This window comes from Girardinichthys multiradiatus, chromosome 18, assembly GCF_021462225.1.
Source record: "Girardinichthys multiradiatus isolate DD_20200921_A chromosome 18, DD_fGirMul_XY1, whole genome shotgun sequence".
NCBI classification, from domain to species: domain Eukaryota; kingdom Metazoa; phylum Chordata; class Actinopteri; order Cyprinodontiformes; family Goodeidae; genus Girardinichthys; species Girardinichthys multiradiatus.
In genome coordinates, this window is record NC_061810.1 from 51350290 (window position 1) to 51369368 (window position 19079).

Below are 19079 nucleotides of genomic sequence, written 5' to 3' on the forward strand. Positions count from 1 at the left end.
TGTAACAACATCATGCGTTTGCCTGTGGATCAGCTTACATACGCAGCCATGGTTCTGGACAAACAAAAAAAAACAAATCATCCTACAGGTTCAATCTACTCACCTCTACTTGGATAATGCGTACCAGTACTGATCCCATTTCATACACAGGAGAAAGCTGAGGTCTTCTGTTCTACTGGTTCTGCAGACCACGAGGAAAACCTGTTCTGGAGCCACAGCAGCTGATTTATGACGGTAGACTGCTGATCTGCAGCGCCTGCCTCACATCTGCCGTCAACACTGTGCTCAGAGAGACCGGACTCCTACTTGCAGACAGTGTGAAATAGGGTTACCGCTACCTCCACCTTTGTACAAGGAGGAACAGGAGGAGCACTGCCAGAGTCCTGCAAAATGACCTCCAGCAGGCCACAAATGTGCATGTGTCTGCACAAACGGTTAGAAACTGACTCCATGAGGATGGTATGAGGGCCCGACGTCCACAAATGGGGGTTGTGGTCACAGCCCAACACCGTGCAGGACGCTTGGCATTTACCAGAGAACACCAGGATTGGTAAATTCACCACTGGTGCCCTGTGCTCTTCACAGATGAAAGCAGGTTCACACTGAGAACATGTGACAGACGTGATGGAGTCTGGAGACACCGTGGAGAGAGATCTGCTGCCTGCAACATCCTGCAGCATGACTGGTTTGGCAGTGGGTCAGTAATGGTGTGGGGTGGCATTTCTTTCTCCATGTGATCACCAGAGGTAGCCTGACTGCCATTAGGTACCAAGATGAGATCCTCAGACCCCTTGTGAGACCATATGCTGGTCCGGTTGGCCCTGGGTTCCTCCTAATGCAGGACAATGCTAGACCTCAGGTGGCTGGAGTGTGTCAGCAGTTCCTGCAAGATGAAGACATTGAAGCTATGGACTGGCCCGCCTGTTCTCCAGACCTGAATCTGATTGAGCACATCTGGAACATCATGTCTCGCTCCATCCACCAACGTCACGTTGCTCCACAGACTGTCCAGGAGTTGGTGGATGCTTTAGTCCAGGTCTGGGAGGAGATCCCTCAGGAGACCATCCACCGTCTCATCAGGAGCATGTCCAGGTGTTGTAGGGAGGTCATAAAGACACATGGAGGTCACACACAATACTGAGCCTCATTTTGACTTGTTTTAAGGACATTACATCAAAGTTGGATCAGCCTCTAGTGTGTTTTTCCACTTTAATTTTGTGTGTGACTCCAAATCCAGGCCTCCATTGGTTAATAAATTTGATTTCCATTGATGATTTTTGTGTGATTTTGTTGTCAGAACATTTAACTTTATACAGAACAAAGTATTTAATGAGAATATTTCATTCATTCAGATCTAGGATGTTTTATTTCAGGGTTCCCTTTATTTTTTGGAGCAGTGGATGTTAGAACACTGCAAAGTACTTCCAGTGGCAAAATCTACTGTTACCTTCACATTAACTTGACTTCCAAATAACAGACTGTAAGCTTGTTTCTGGTGGTCAAAATGTTGTTGTTCTTCATTCAGTGAAGTAACTCGAGGTGGGTGGAGTAGCCAGAGAACTTTACTCAAGACTAGGATTACTTCAAAACCACAAGAAGTACAAAGTATGGTGCAGTAAAAGTACAACTAGAACTACTTTGTTTGATAACTCAAATAAATGAACCTACCTATTCATTTTTTATATCCGCCTAATCCCTGCAGGGTTGATGGTGCCTACTTCCGGCGGTCAACTGGAAAGAGGCAGGGACAGCCTGAACAGGTCGCTCCTTTATCTCAGGGTTAGAAACAAACAGGTGGAAGCTGGAGGACCTGGAGAAAACATCTGCATGCATGGAGAGAACATTTAAGGTCCATGCAGAAAGGCCCCTTGAACCCAAAACATTCTAGCCTTAAACACCATGCAGTACAGGACGATAGGACCGTGGAAGGTGTCTCTGTGCCCACAAATGCACATTGAAGCTCCTTCAGTGGCCGCGGAGCAGCAGGTAGCTCTCGCTACCTGGATGTGCACGCATGTGGTGCTGCAGTCCCGTTGTCCTCTTGTAGTGACTTTGGATCCAAGGATTCTTCAAAGCAGAAGCCTTACTCATCCGTGAGTTTCAAGGTTTTTGGCTGATGCACTTGTCTCTCCACTAGCTGGATTGAGGCCGGCATGTTGGAACACAGCGATTTGTTTAGCTCTGACTCCTCTTCTTCCTGGGCTGAGCTGGAAGTAGGTCAATGTGATTTATTTTGAAAGTTCCAGAAAAGTACATACCAGCCATTAATGTTCTAACCTATGGCTGGGTTCCTATCATTAAGGTACAGCTAGAGGAATGAAAGACGTCCTCTAGAAGGCTTTTCAGGCTAATTGGACTTGGAGTGTTTTACCAGATGACAACCAATGAGTGAAGAGAATCAGAGGAGCCATTTTAGACCTGACTGGCTTTTTATTCCTGGATCAATCATAGAATCTTTGGATTCAGAGCTGCTTTAAGCCAATAATCTTTCTAGTTTGATTAATAACCCATTTCAGTTTGTTCTGATGTTTAATGAAAGAATATCTTCCCCTGAAGTTATATTGAAGAAGAGAAGCCTCTCAGAAATAGTAATAGTAAGCATTTAGACTTGTATCAGGATGATGAGCCTGCTCTCATCCTGTTATATTGAGCCTTCCTGGTTTTCGTTGTGGCTGCTTGTCTTCCTGCCTTTTTTATTTAACTCCACCTGTTCTTGGAGAACGTGCACCAGAGTCAGCATTGCTGAGTTGACTCATGGTAATCATCAGCACAGCACGATATTCAGTATCAGGCTTAGTTAAGATGCATTAACGGGTCCCTGGATATCATGAACCTGCTTATAGCTTAGGGCCTCTGTGATCCTGATCCACTGAAGCAGTGGTTACCCAACCTTTTTTGACTTATGAACCCCCTGAAGCATTGTGTTATATAGAGTACCGCCTCAGTCAAACCTGTTAGCAAAAACTGAATTTACAACAACTGATTATTAAATGAAAATCATTTGATTTAATCTCTTAAACATAAAGATAACTCTGTTGCTGTGAAAGTGAATAAGTAATCTAAATAAATATAAAATCAACATAAATAATAAATCTGCAAAACTGGAGCTCTTCTAAATAAGTCTCCAATAAACAGACATTTTAACTTACAAAATCAGGAACAGAACACCGAAAAATAATGTTCAGGCTCACTATGTCAGTCTCACATTGTTTTCATCATTTAACTGAGCTTTAATGAGACACCAGAGCTGCTTTCTCTTGATAGCTTTGATAGATCTGCAGAGTGGAAATAGCTGTTACTTTTCTCTCTCCAGGTAGCGGAGCCTCATGCAGGTGAACAGCAATGACACCTCTGCTCTAGTCTTTCCCAACTGTGGTTTTATTGTGCCTTTTTTGCTCTTTTGGTTGATAAAAATTGGTGTATTTTGCACCTGGGTCCTAATAAAGCATCACACATCCAAGAATTATCCCTACTAACTGATGTTACCCATCATCTTAGGAATAAAATATAAAGCGTTTCCACGTACTCCCTGTAATGTGCTCACGTACCACTAGGGGTACGAGTTCTCTCCCACTGAGCATCCAGAACACCTCAGAGCAGGAGCAGCACCTAAGAACGGCAGAGACTTTGCCCTTAGAGATTTAATTACTGTACATGACGCTTTGACTTTATTTTAAGCAAATACAACCTGGAAAAGCAGAAAAACTTGAAATGTGCAAATAGTTTTATGGGTTAAATGTGTATATAAATAACTATAAAGCGGAACTGAGGTACAGACCAAATAACTGGACAGTGTGATGGAAATTCTTGCAGTAAGCATTCCACAGTGTATGACCTTTGGTTTACCTCACTCCAGTGAACATCTGTGTTAGAGGAGGAAGCTGTAAAAGCCATTATCAGAAGTTTAATGGTTAAGACCCATTTGTTAGGGTGATGCCTCGGGAAGAGCAGATGGTTGTTCCTAGATAACTTTGTCACCTCTGAACTCAAGAAGGGTTTGGGGTCATAAAACACAGACTCTTTGAAGTTGAGATAACACTGTCATGTTCTGGTATAAATACTGTGTGTAAATGTTGATCAGGGCTCTGTTTCACTGACTAACCTCAGTGTCAGGGTCTTCAAACACTGAATGCCTTTGAATAAAACTTATTAAGACAAAGTCCGGATTTTCTCTTGTTATGAGTCAACTTCTATCCACTTTAATAAGAAAATTCCACAACAACAGGTAAGGAAGGAGTACGCTGTTAAATTAAGTAAATAAGTAACATTAGTGGTGAACCAATAAGGAAGGGGCATGTTTACAATATAACTCATATAACTGCAAGGAAATTCTGCTCTGCTTCAGGTGAAAACCTCCACCTACCTCGGATATCTTAAAGCGGATGCTAACACTACACCTTATAAGAGGAAGCTGAGGATTCTGAACTCAGATCAATGCAGCTGCGGTCCTTTATTTCTACAATGACTCACGTTCTGGAGCCGGTTGTCCAGAAGAAACTAAGATATTTCATGTGCAGTCTTGTCTTCGTCCTCTGCGTCACACTGCTGCTCTCTATCTTCAGGTACGTGGAAGCTCTTTCAACAGGCGGATTTAAAGGATGGAGTCCTTAGCAGAAGCGTAGCCTCATGAGGATAACATTTATAGAAAGCACTGATGTAGAGAAAACCGTCACTTTTATTACATGTGTGTGAGTAGATGAGTAGATGTGGTGGAAATATAAAAACAATTTCTTCACATTGTTGATTCGGGTCTTCAGGTTTACAGACACTCGTTTCTGCACCGCTTTCTTAAGGTTTCCTCACAGCATTTCAAATTCAGGGCAGGACTTTGACTGGGCCATTGCAAAATCTTATTTTTTTTCAACCATTCTGTTCTAAATTTGCTTCAGTTTTGATGTTTGTGACCATCTTCCTGTTTATTGGGGAATTTTCATTTCTTCCTAAACTTAACAACAGGAGGTTTAGATCAAAGCCGATTCATGTGTTCGAATGGTCTAGTCAAAGTTCGAACCAAATTCCAACTGGGAATCTGTGGCAAGAGCAGACATGGCTATTCTTTTCCTTCCACATTAAGCAGCTTTTGAAGTGTGACTGTTGTCCTGCTGTAATGTTTGGTGCTAAAAGTGATGCTGAAGGTCTCCACAGAGTTACTGCCTGTAAATTCACAGCAAACTTCCTAAAATGTTTCACTTATGTGCTTACAAACATAACAAAGTGACATTTTGTACAGATGATGACAACATAAATACGTAAAACATTTAAAATAATGGGCAAAATGTAACAAAAAATAAGAAAAGTAAAAGAGCAGCATTATTACTGTTTAAAAAAAATGTTACCTGCAGATTCTGCTCATCAACACATTTCTCAGAGTAGACGGATACTGGGGGATCATCAGGTTGCTCTACTCTGTACACCTGGGCTCCTGTAGATCAGATTAAATGTTGGATTTTTAAAGATCCTTTGTTACAGATGATAGATCAGTCAGAACAAACAGAACTATAAACACTATTTTAAGTCAACAATAGAATCCTTTCCAAACTCAGGAGATGTTATGGAGTCACGAAGGCTGTCTTTACATTTGTTGAGAAAAAATGAGGACAGGTGAAAAATAAGAAGTTTTATTGTGTTTCTTTATGAGGAGGTTTTGGTTTGATTCTGCTTGGTTAAAAAGATCCGTATTTTAAAACCAACACAGAACTTTGATGTTACATGATTCCTCTGCTCTAACTCTAACCCTTTATTGTTTTATTGACTCTCAGACAAGGCTCACATGTCAGACTGGTGTCTTGATGTTTCTCTGCAGGTCAGACAGGATGTTGTGGCTGCAGGCTCTAACTTACCCCGCGTTGCAACTATCAGTGAAGCCAACTGTTTCTCAGGACCCAACTGTAGGAAATACAGGTTTGATCGCAGCATGATACTCTGCTTGCTTTCCTGGACACATGCTTTGCTCAGCTCAGGGTACTTTAGTAAGAAAATAAAATTTTTCATATGCATTCAAAAAACCGCCAATGTTATCTGACAGAACTTTAATCTGCTTCTGAAAACCTCCACTCACATAAAATTACATGCAATTACTGAAGCTGGGAGTCCTTGGCAGGAATGTTTAGGATAAGATGGGAGCTCTCTGAGAGACTCTGAGGATCTTTGGGAATACGGACTCTGAGTTTTTATGCTGTTGTAAAAAAACTTCAGTTTGATGCAACATATTATCTTTTCTTTTGCAGTTCTTAAAGGTGATCCAGCCCACCTGTTAAGGGTCAATGGTTCAAGAACATTTCTGATGTCTGCATATTTGGAGCATCGAACAACAGTAAAAGAGGTCAGTTATTTTACTGAGTCACTTCAATCTCCAACTGCTTGACAAAAGCAAATACTTTGGAAACTGCAATGTAACAAACAACAAGTTCACCAGCTTGAAAGATCCGAAATAGGCTGGAGCATCGTTTTGGTCGGTTCTGTTGTCAAAATAAGGTGAGATCTGTTGGGGCCATCCATTTGGTCGCACATTTTGACGCACACAGCTCAACAGACGTCGCAGCTCTGACATCACCAAGAGTGTAAAACCCAGAGGAGATGAAGTTTCGTTGCCATTTCCCGCCTGTCTCAAAGGACAGCGCAATGGAGGCGCATATCTGGAGAGACAAAAACTTGCAGGCGAACTTTTGCTCCTCAAGGCCATTCCCGGAAGAGCTTGAAAGCTGGAAATCTGTCTGATACGAAAAGATCAGAGGATTTATTTGCCGATCGAAGACCGTGCCACAACCGGCGCAGGTAAAAAAAAACGTACAGAGGTTCTATGTCCAAGGAGATGAGTTTCCTCCTTGTGTATGCAGTCGACTAAAGGTTCATCTTTTCCCCTCCTGGACAGAGGAGAAATTACCGTTTAATTCGATCACGGACGCGTGATCCCCCCCCCTCCATTTTTCTTCAGACCTGATCCATCCTCAACCTGTGGAGAGAAGAAATCAACTTCAAAGTAATTTAGTTCTTTTCATATTAAACCAGATAGGTGCATTTAGAGGTCTGGTCAGGATGAGGCAGTTAAGGTGATGTAGGATCACCAGTAGTTAATCTCAGGTATTAACTTGTTGCAATACTGATTGAATTATGTTATGCTGAGCTGTGTTTTGATTTGCTGCTGCGTGGTTAATGTTTGTCTGGCTGATCTCAAATCAGCCAGAAGTTAGAAGTTGGACTTTTAAAAGTTTTTATTCAAAGTAACTGCGGTCTGGGCCTCACCCGACCACTCTTTGTTCCAGTTTTATTGCTGGAGATTTTCCACTGAGTTCCCGCCTCAGAGTTTTATGACCCTTTTGTTAAAGATTTGGGGCGATCAGCTGGTAGAGGCTAAAGGGGCGTGGCCTCACCGTTTTATCAGCTGATGCTGCGAGCATGACATCAGAACAACAGGAGGATCTCTTTCCATTTAACCCAAATTACACATTTTATCCATAAAACTACTGGTTTGATCTTCATAGACACTAAATGCATATATATATTTCTCTTTTATCATCATTGTTAGGTAGGCATTTTTATTCCCTTTGTGTAGAACGGTGCTTGTTAGTTAGGTGAAGGTTTTTGGACCAGAATAATGGTATGTCAGGATTATTTGGCTTCAATAAATCTTCATATATATAATTAAGAGAAGCGTTTGTGTTTATTTTGTGCAAGAGTGATTTATCTGTCAAAACAAGGTCAAAGTTCACTCACCTTCGGTGAAGCGGTTGAATAAACTGTGACAGTTGGTGGTTTTGGTTAATAATTTGTAATTATTAAAGAGCTTTGGGCCCATAAACACAACACCAGAGGATATCACTAAATTCTATTTGTAAGTAATGATTTTTGGTTAAGAAATTAATATTTTTCAAATTATTATTTTAAATTATGATTCTTAATTAATATGAATTAATCAAGAATCATAATCCCTACAGATCTTTTCATGTAATCCATGAAATATTCATTAACTGCTCACAGTTAAACCCCTAAAAATTACAATAAATATCCTTATATCCTTATGTGTAATCCATACAATAATTGTTAAAATACACAGTTGAAGCGGTAGATGGTGAAAAATAAGCATGTTCTCATATTCTGGGACTGAGAGACTGGAGAGGCCTGTATGGAGCCACATATTATCTGTCTTATCTTTTGCAGAAATATAAACAAGTGTATCCAAAGAAATGATGTATGATGATTTTCCATTCTTTTACAAGTATTAAATGAAATTCGTAATCTTTGATTAACAAGTTAAATGATGTATGATTGAAATATGGTTAAGAACTGAGAATTAGAGGAAGAAATCAGTTATATATGAAAGAGATATAATGCTGATCAGCTGTGAAGCATGAATAAAAAGAATGAAGTGATGGTTTTACAACGGTGTTTTAAAGTAAATGCAGAAAGCTGAAGAATGAAATGTGTAATACTGTGTAAAGTTTAAAACTGAGCAGATTAGGGAAAGAACTGTAGGATGACTAGGAGTGACGAGAGCCAGCTGCATGCTGACAGCTAACCTTTTGAAGACCAACGCAAGGAAGGGAGGATGAGTCTACAGCCAGATGCGTGGCTATTACTGGTATCTTCAAGGCCGGAAAACAAGAACCAGAAAGTCACGATGACCATGACTAAAGTATTGAGCAATAACTCAGAAGCTGAGCTGAATAGGTTGCACAATAACTGAGAAGCCTAATAAGGGGCTGACTGGTGAAAGCATCGGCACTATAAAGGCAATGCTGAAGGAGGGAACTGCAGTTGTTTCCTCGCAGAAGACCAGCGAACACGTTCGGACGGAGAAAAGAAGCTCAGATGAAAAAGGACCAGAGACACAGCCCAGATGATCAACTGCATTAAAAAAGAGGATCAACCCGTGGGCCCAGAAAGGACTATGCCTCAAAATTAAGAATCTGATTTCATCTAAAGCCTTTTTATCCAGACAACAGAAGTGAACTTGATCAGTGAACAGCTGATTGCTCTAAGTTTCAGGCTTCTGGAAGTCCTGAATCAACTTCATTTATGTCTCCGGGTTTCCTTCAACTCTTCAGCCTCTGGAAACTACTGTCTTCATATAACATATATGAAGACATATAACAACAAAGATCCTGTTTAACCATCAAAGCCTGGAGCATCAGTACCTGTCACTTAAAGGAAGAAAATTGAAGATTAAGTCGTATTTCCTTCAAGAAACTACTCGTTGTTACCAGAAGAACCGTCTCCATCAGGTGCATGGATGAACCTCCGTCTTCAAAGCCTCTTCAAACTCACTAGTTTCAGCATCAGAGAAAGACAGGTTGAGTTGATTGATTCATTTCTATTATTGAAATTATTACGTGTTGCCGAATTTAATCTGTTACTGACCCCTACAAAAGCGTTACTAATTAAAGAAAGTATATAAGATTCTAGTTAAATCGTGGACATTCAATTATTTGAGTCACCGTATTGTTGGTTTTTCATTGGTGGTAAAAAGTCTTGTTGCCTGGTTCTAAGATATTTTAGGAGGTTTTTATAAGTTGCCTTAGTCAAGTTTGTTAAAACAGCGCCTTGGGGCTCGTGCCAAGCTACTAAAATTAACCTAGCCCATATACCAAGAACCAGTTGTAAATTAGGGAATGAGCAGCCGTGAACAAAAGTGACTGTCGAAGGTGTGGATGACTGCGAGAGGCTACTCAGTCATCCAGACCTCCAGTTGAAGAAGGACAAGACTTTTGTATGAAGGCTGTCAGAGGCTAGGCGAGTCATTTCCTGACACCAGCTTAAACAGAACTTTCAGTAAACCTGCTCAGTAAGATCTTTCAGGTTTAGGGAAGTCTGGACCCATTGGATGGAGAGCTGGATTGAGCAATCCCTTTAGACATAGGGAAGTAGGAGGGAGCGGTTAGCTCATCGGACAACGAAACTGTGTATTTCTCAGTGTCATCGTTTTTAAGGCCGACTTGACCCACATGCAGAGAACACTCAAACAGAGAAGCGTTAACTTTCAGTGATTTAATAACTCAGCTCTGGAAAGGAATGTGGAGCGTGGAAACCTGGCCAGCCGTCAGACTGAAAAGGAAACGGCAGAGGTGAGCTAAGGAAGCAAGGAAAAATTAAAGTACTTCGGTGATCAACTTACGATTCTGGTGGGGTTGATCCACTAGGGGGAGAGGTCATTTTCAGGGCCCTCAGGGCATTTTCAAAACTACAGTTTGTTTACCTAGGTCCGAATCAGTTGCTACGGGAGTACCAAATGTAAATGCAGGAAGCAGATGCTATGTTCTGAGCTGGTAGAAAACACTCAGCGGGTTTCTGAGTGCTCTTTCAGCTAGAATTTATCGCTGTGCTCCTGGAGATATTTTTGGTTTATCCAGGCACTCCCAGGAAGGTTCTCCACTGTTCCAGGTTTTCTCCATTTGTGAATAATGGTTCTCACTGTGGTTCTCTGGAGTCCCAAAGCCTAAAAAATGGCTTTTTAGGATCTTTTCGCTTACTTCAAGTTTTTAGACTCCTACTTTTCAAGTGATTTCCGGGGATTTAGCATTAGAATTAGGGTTTCTTCCTCTGATGTTCAAATTTTTCTGACGAGCTGCAAAGACTTAATTATGATATAAAACAGAAGAATCTGACCACTGCTGCTGTCAAAAACTTTTAAAATATCCAAACTCCCTGTTTTTGCTTTGCCAGGAAGGTCAGAATTAAAGCTCACCTTTATGTTTAGAGTAATCAGAGTGCAAATAAAGAGTTTCATTATTTACATTCGAAGACGTGTAGCATATTTTTACAGTTACTATATAAAATTGAAAGTGTATAAACATCTCTTCTTGTGACAGGTGCGGGTTATTGCGATAAAGTTGCGGAGTGAGAGAGTCGCCCTTCAGTGCAGCCTATGCTGCCAGGATCAGCTGCACGTCTCTACAGCTGTCATCAACATCCACAGGGATCACTTTAGATTTCCCTATGGGACAACGGACATCTTGTGTCCCCTCCCCTCAGGCTGTGAGAGTCCAACTCATGTTGCCATCACCTCACCTGCCATCAAGAGAGCAGGTAACAAATCAAGGTTGTCTTTTGTTGAACAATCAAAAATTTTATAAATCTTTGGTTCTTTCTGGTTCTTGTTGCTCAAAAGGGTTAGTGGGCAAGTAGGACATTTACCCGCAATCACCCCATACAACCAAGCCCCTACTTCCTTATTGGACACCTCCAATAAGGAAGTAGGGGCTTGGTTGTAAAATCTCTGTGCTTATATGTGACAGAAAGAACAAAGCTAAAAGGATAAGAGACACTAATAAACAATCAATAAAATCCATAAACTGTCAGGTACAACCAGACACAGAGTTAATATCAGCAACTAAATCATATAAACTGACTTTACTGAACATTAGATCTCTGTCAGGAAAATCATTTTTAATCATTGACTTCATTACTGACCACGATCTTAATGTTCTGTTTTTAACAGAAACATGTTTACATGAATTTAATGAAGCTCCCATTCTGATAGAGGCGACGCCTCCGAACTACAATTGTCTTTGTGAGAGCAGACAGCAAAGAAAAGATGGAGGGGCCACTTTGTTTAAAGATTTATTACAGTGTAAAAAAGTATTTCTGGGCAAATTTGACTCTTTTGAATATTGGGCTCTCCAGGTAAAGAGCCCGGTCCGAACCATGTTCTTGAATATTTCCAGGCCTCCTAAGTCCAAAACAAACTTTATCAGTGATTTTAATGAGCTTTTATCTGTGATATGTGTTGATTATGACTGTTTAATTATTGTAGGAGACTTCAACATTCAGATGGACAATCCTGAAGACAGAAGTCCAATAGATCTATGTGACACTCTTAGAAATGTTGGTTTGACTCAACATGTTAAACAGCAAACGCACAAACAGGGACATATTTTGGACTTGATCATCACCAAGGGTCTAAACATTTCCAAGGTGTCTGTAACTGATGTTGCTCTATCTGACCACTTTTCTGTTATTTTTGAAAGCATCATCTGCAATGACTCAGTTTACCAAAGAGACTTGATAAGAAAACGCATCTTTAAGGACGGTGCTGCTGAAACCTTTAACCAGATTTACTCTTCTACCTCCACTTTGCCCTGTAACACTGTAGATGAGCTGGTAGATAACTTTCATTCTAAAATCTCAGACATCATTGATTCAATTGCTCCAATTAAAGTCAAAGTTGTTTCTGGGAAGAAAATGTCTCCATGGAGAAGTGCTCCACCAGTCAGAAGTGAATAAAAGGAGTGTTGAAAAGCTGAACGCAGGTGGAGAAAGACTGGACTCCAGGTTCACTATATTATCTATAAAGAGAGACTATACAGATATAACCTACAACTGAAAAATGCAAGAGAATCTTTATTTTCTGAGATCATCAGTAAAAACATTAACAATGCTGGTGCATTATTTGCCACGGTCGACAGTGTTGAGGTAAAATAACTCCACCAGATATCATAATACAGCCTCAACACCCCAGTCCGGATGTCATGAGAAAGAACAGATGAAGAGCAGGAAATTAGGATTAACAGAAGTTTATTTTGGTAAATAATAAATCCAATGATTTCCAATGCAAAATTGAATACAAAAAGAATGATACAAAGAAAGAAAGATTTTACCCTTTGGGTGAGCTCGGTCAGCAAAGCGAGGCCGTAATCACCGAGTGGTCTGTCTTACAATCAGTGTTAAAGCATTTTATAACCTTATTTCAAAACTGATGGTTTGTTTACGAAACCACAGCTCACTAATAGTTTTCTACGTTCCTGTGTCCCTACTATAAATTAGTTACTCCTATGTATTGGGACCCACTGCCATGAGTTACAACAGGAAATGCAGTACGGACTTTTCTGGAACTTTCAAAATAAATTGCATTAACCTACTTCCGGCATAACTTAGGAATTGGTTGTAACAGCGAACTTACCATGATGCCACTGTCCACATAAAACCCCCACTTCCCCCACAAGTCTTTCTCTAACATCCGGACTCGGACTAGTAGTTTAGTTGGATTGTTTTAGCAAAGTAAAGAGTTTGTTGATTGAAATATGTTTGACTTTGAGTTGACTTATTTTTGTTCATAAATTCTTGTATTTTAAGAAATTGTGTGAATTTATTCCATATATGTGCAGAGTTTATGCTGTTCAATAATGTCAGAGCTCATCTCACACCTTTCTATTCTGTCCTAATACCATCTCCTTAATGGGCTGGTATTCACAGGACAACCCTTAACAGACCCAAATATTATTTGATAAAATATTAAAGTATTAAATATTAAATGATATTCTCAGATTCATAATTACAACATATGGGAGTACTTTATTGCCTATATTATGACTAACAGCCGGCATTTACTGCTCACTGCTGCTGGGAATATCCTGACCTGGGATTAACCCTTTCTCCAACCTGAAGCCTGCTGTGACCTCTGACTTCTCCCTCTCAAGCTCACAATACATGTTATTTCAGTTTTATGGTTACACATGCAAACTGAACTAATACTATGAAAGTAAATGATTTTAATTCTCAACAACAGGTTAACAAACCCTCCTGTAACTGTAGCATCTGAACTCCACTCTACCAGGACCTGCAATTAATTTGCTAAATTCTTTACTGAAAAAACCCAAAAGATCAGAGAGGCAGTCAGAACATCCACATCAACTCCAGGACCAAAGTTGTCTCCAACTAGAACTGATTTTGACAAAACTTCCCAAATTCACCAAATAAACTATAAAAACTTAGAAGAAATCGTACAGCAACTAAGCTCTTCTTCCTGCTGTCTCGATGTTTTACCCACAGCTTTCCTTCAGAAAGCTTTGCCTGTAATAACATCTGATTTAACACAAATAATAAATACGTCCCTTTTGTCAGGTGTTTTCCTCCAGGCCCTGAAAACAGCAATTATCAAACCTCTATTGAAAAAGAGCAACTTGGACAAGCTGCTACTACAGAACTACAGGCCTATATCAAACCTCCTCTTCATCAGTAAGATTATTGAAAAATCTGAGTTTCAGCAGTCACATTTTTTGCTTCTAAATTCAGACAAGACAGAAGTTGTCGTCTTTGGACCGGAGTCTTTAAAAAAGAAACTGCTTAGTCAATCACTTAACCTGGATGGCATTAAATTGACCTCTGATAATAAAGTAAAAACCTTGGTGTTAACTTTGACTAGGACACGTCATTTAAATCCCATATTAAACAGGTTTCTAGGATTTCCTTCTTTCACCTCCAGAACATTACCAAAATTAGAAATATCCTGTCCAGGAGTGACGCTGACAAACTAGTCCAAGCATTTGTTACTTCAAGGCTGGACTATTGTAATTCTTTACTATCAGGATGTCCACAAAATGCAGTTAAAAGCCTTCAGCTGATTCAAAATGCTGCAGCAAGAGTTCTGATGAAAATTAAAAAGAGAGATCATATTTCTCCTATTTTAGCTTCCCTTCATTGGCTCCCTGTTAAATCCAGAATATAATTTAAAATTCTCCTCCTCACATATAAAGCCCTTAATGATCTAGCTCCATCATACATCAGAGATCTGATTGGTCCATATGTTCCTAACAGAGCACTTTGTTCTCAGACTGCAGGTTTACTGGTGGTTCCTAGAGTCTCTAGAAGTAGAATGGGAGGCAGATCCTTTAGTTATCAGGCTCCTCTCCTGTGGAACCAGCTCCCAGTTTTAGTCCGTGAGGCAGACACCCTGTCTACTTTTAAGGCTAGGTTTAAAACTTTCCTTTTTGATAAAGCTTATAGTTAGAGTGGCTTAGTTTATCCTGAGCTATCTCTGTAGTTATGCTGCTATAGGCTTAGGCTGCTGGAGGACATAATGACCACTTTCACCCTCTTCGCTACATTCTCATACTACTCTCCAATTTAGCATTATTTGCTGTTATTTCAGCTTTTAACTTTATGTTCTCTCTTTTCTCTTCCTAGAAGCTACACCTGGCCTGACTCTGTGTCTACCTGTGACACCTTTCTGGAGAGGGGTATCGTCTGAGCTTCTGCTGGCAACAACTTAATGCTCACCCTCTACAGATGATCCACATGGTCCTGTCTTTCAGTGTTTAACCCTTTCTCTCTCCTAGACATGGCTACTGACTGAGCTTCTACTGTAACTAACTCTATGTGCTCTCTTTCAGACTCTAAACTTGAAAACTGACTCAGAGTTTATCTGTTCTTTCTTTCTAGATGAAACGACTAAAGGAGCTACATCCATTAACATTTACTTTTCCTTCCCATAGAAAGTACTCCTGGATCAGTGCTTCTTTGTTCTCTTTGTGTCTCTGCTCTGTTCTCTCAAACCCCCAGTCGGTCGTGGCAGATGGCCGCTCACACTGAGCCTGGTTCTGGTTCTGCTGGAGGTTTCTTCCTGTTAAAAGGGAGTTTTTCCTCTCCACTGTCGCTACATGCATGCTCAGTATGAGGGATTGCTGCAAAGTCAACACCAGTGACTGTCCACTGTCTCTATATGCTCATCCAGGAGGAGTGAATGCTGCAAGTCACTGACTGGATGCAATCTGCTGGGTTTCCTTAGATAGAAAAACTTTTTATCCAATTTGAGTAAATAACTGAATCTGACTGAACTGTTCAATGATTAGGATTAATTGGAATATATGAACCTGACTGTTGTGAAGAACCTTGAGACGACATGTGTTGTGAATTGGCGCTATATAAATAAACTGAATTTAATTGAATTGAAATTTCAGTGATTATCTCTTGCCAAAAGAAATGTTACCTCTATGACCACATTTATTTAGAAAGCCTCCCATATTAGATCAAATAAGAGGTGTTTTTAGGAATTTTGCATTTATATTCCATTCAAACTCTCTAATTAAGGCTATTTGCGGTATGTGCCCATCTTCGAATACCTGCTTCCTGCAGAATAATGCGCAATGTCACATAGCTCAGTAAAGCTCAATACCAAAGTCAACTGCTTGATGCTGTCATGTTAGCCTGGAACAAAATGAGGACCGTTTCTGACATCTGTGATCTATACTACAATAAAATAAGGCAGTTCTGAAGAGTCCAACCTAGTACCACCAGGGTGTACCTAATAAAGTGGCTGTTGAGTTTATGTTGATGGTGGGTGGGCGTCATCTTGGCCCTTCACGCAAGCATCCATCCTTTGTCTATACCTGCTTATTCTGGTATGGTAGTGGGGAGGGGGGTGTTCTGGTGTCTGTCTCCAGCAGTCAACTGGTGAGAAGTGAGGTCCACCCTGGACAGGCTACCAGTCCATTGCAGGACAACACCGAGACACACAGGACAAACAACCATGCAGACACTCACACCAAAGGGCAATTTAGAGAGACCAATTAATAGTCATCATTTTGGACTGTGGGAGGAAGTCAGAGTACCTGGAGAGAACCCACAGGAAGAACATGCAGACTGCATGCCACGCCACGCCAGGCCATAATTCAAACCCAGGACCTTCTCACTGCTGGGCAACAATGCTAACCACAGCGACATGGTGCTGACCTGATACGTTCATGCCCAACGTTTTCATTTTGAAATTGTTTATTAGGCAATTGAGGCAGTCAGGAAACATTCATCCATCCATCGTCTACACCCGCTTGTCCTGGTTAGGAATTGTTGATATGAATATATCAATCAATATGATTGTTGCTGTTAAATTTCTCCTGTTTTCCTTTTTTTGTGAACTAGAAAAATCTGAGTTTGAGTTTCTGGAGATCAAGAATCAAAAAGCACGGGACAGCTCCTTTCCTCACAACTTCACCTGTTGTTTCTCTGCTATGTATAACTTCACTAATGTCTTGCAGGTAAAATCACATCATATTTTCTTTAGTAGAAAAATACACCTGTAGAAAAATTCAAGATAGTCAATATTCAAGAGGAAATAAAGATATTGGTTATTTCATTATGAATTACTTTAAATGTTAACGTATTCTTTAGTACCTTTTTTATGAAACACAGTTGGGAACCAACTTTGTTGTGTTTCTAAGCCTACTTCATTATAGTTTTAATAAAAATATCTATACTCTTTTGCAGCTGGTGCAGAGTCTGGAGATGCTTCAGTTACTGGGAGTGAACAGAGTCGTGGTCTACAAGACAAACTGCAGCGCCGATACCCAACGTGTTCTGGAGTACTACTCAGGCAAAGGTTGAGTATGATCCCGTCCAGCTGTGCCTTTATTCATAAACAACCCATTATAATGTAGGCGTTAACCAGACTGCCATTTGCAACTAAATATAACGGAAATGGTGAGAAGATGTGGGTTTAGTGGGTTTATCTGGGAAGCTGCTAATTTCAAACCAGCATCAAGATAACTAGCCCAAGGTTTAAAATAACAGAAACAACGCAAATGCATTAAAAATCGATAGGGACCTTCAACAACACATAAACACACGCATTCATATATGTGCTTTATTAGGTCAACCCTGCTGAAACTGTTAGGCTTCCTGCCTTATGAAATGCCGTAATTCTTTATATCATTGTTATTAGATCTGCTGTCACCTATTATCATTTGGAACCAGTCTGCCTTTTCTCCTCAGACATCATCAAGGTCTTTTCATCCACACAGCTGGAGCTCTCATCTTTTCTTTCCGGACAATTTTCTGTAAACCTGAGTGATGGCAGAGTGAAAATACCTGATCATCAGCAGGTCTTGAAATACTCAGACCAACCCGCATGGAACCATCACCCCTGCCATGTTCAAAGTCACTTCAGCCCCTTTATTTCCCCATCCTGATGCTCAGTTTGAACTTCAGAAGGTCGTCTTCACTGCATCCGAATGCCTAAATGCTCTGAGCTGCTGCCATAAGATTGGCTGATTCACTAATTGAGTAAATCAGCTAATAAATAGGTGTACCTAATAAAGTGGCATGTGAGCGTATATACAGAGATACATGTTCACCAGTTCATTGAGGCTGATGTTACTTTAGCTAAACAATCTTAAAGAGATTGGGTAACAGAAGACACGTTTAATTCATTTTCATTTTGTTTTCTTTATTTTTTTCAGCTTTTAATTAACTTACATACTATATTAATAAGAATGTGTTACTCTTGGCCCACCAGTTTTAGCATGTGTGTATTTCAAAGGTTCATACATGAACAAACACAGCAGTGCTAATTTTCTGTTGGGTTGAAGAAGATTTTTAAAATTCGTTGAAAATAAAGTGGTTGCTGAGAGAACTGAAACAACCCAACCTTCCTGTATTTCTTCAGGTTTAGTTGAGGTGATTCCTTGGTCTCTGGCTAAGTATCTGAAGGTATCTCAAAAAGCTAAGCCTGAACAAGATCCTGGGGACCTCCACTACTTCGGTCAGCTCCCAGCTCTCAATGACTGCCTTTACAGATACATGTACCGGTCCAAATATGTGGCTCTGCATGATCTTGACGAGCTCATCCTGCCGCAGTCGGTCAACAGGTAGAGCTTCTCTTTTACAGTGAAATGACTTCATGTTTAAAAGAAATAATGGTCATACATGTTCTAATGCAGCTGATGCCTTCATTGTATAATGTTACAAAGTGCAGTAGACACCCAGAGGGTCCTAGCCAGGGCCAGTTTATGAGAAGCAGTAGGTCTGGACCAAGATTATTATCATTAATGAAAACTAACGAAATAAAGAAAACTACAAGTAAAAAAACATTTTCGTTAACTGAAATAAAACTAAAAATGACTTTGTAAAACTTTGTAAGAAAAAGGAAAACTAACTAATGAGTTAGTAATGAGTGTTCACAAAACTAACAGAAACTTACTGAATTTACAGAGATAATGTGCTTGGTTTTGGTTTGTGTCTCATAGTATGAAGTCTAGTTTCTGGCTGTTGTTGTTTTTTCTTCTCGCTGTGCCGCATACCGCCAGCAGAGGGCGGGTACGTCAGTCAAGTCATCTGTGCGGTCTGTCCACGAGTGCACGAGTGAGCATGTTTTGCCCAACAACAGCTGTTAGGGTAGCTGGTCGCACTGCTGCTAACGTTACAGACAGAGTAGAAGAAGAGCTGAACTGTCTTAGATTGGGATGATCCTTGGACTGGACTTATCCTTGGATTGCAGAACTACAGGCCTATATCAAACCTCCTCTTCATCAGTAAGATTATTGAAAAAGCTGCGTTTCAACAGTTAAACAACTTCCTAACAACGACCAACCGTT

At 40.3% G+C, this 19079-nt stretch overlaps 1 protein-coding gene across 2 annotated transcripts in view; it reads left to right on the plus strand.

Annotated features, from left to right (window-relative positions):
- The first annotated feature begins 4340 nt into the window (after nucleotides 1-4340).
- Nucleotides 4341-19079, plus strand: part of si:zfos-464b6.2 — a 41480-nt gene continuing 26741 nt past the window's right edge. For both annotated transcript variants that reach the window (XM_047391115.1, XM_047391117.1), the window contains exons 1-7: nucleotides 4341-4562; nucleotides 5804-5901; nucleotides 6228-6322; nucleotides 10806-11022; nucleotides 16630-16745; nucleotides 16975-17086; nucleotides 18152-18353. In XM_047391115.1, coding sequence (XP_047247071.1) covers nucleotides 4435-4562; nucleotides 5804-5901; nucleotides 6228-6322; nucleotides 10806-11022; nucleotides 16630-16745; nucleotides 16975-17086; nucleotides 18152-18353 — 968 coding nt within the window. In that variant the 5' untranslated portion in view covers nucleotides 4341-4434. The remainder of the gene's footprint in view (nucleotides 4563-5803; nucleotides 5902-6227; nucleotides 6323-10805; nucleotides 11023-16629; nucleotides 16746-16974; nucleotides 17087-18151; nucleotides 18354-19079) is intronic.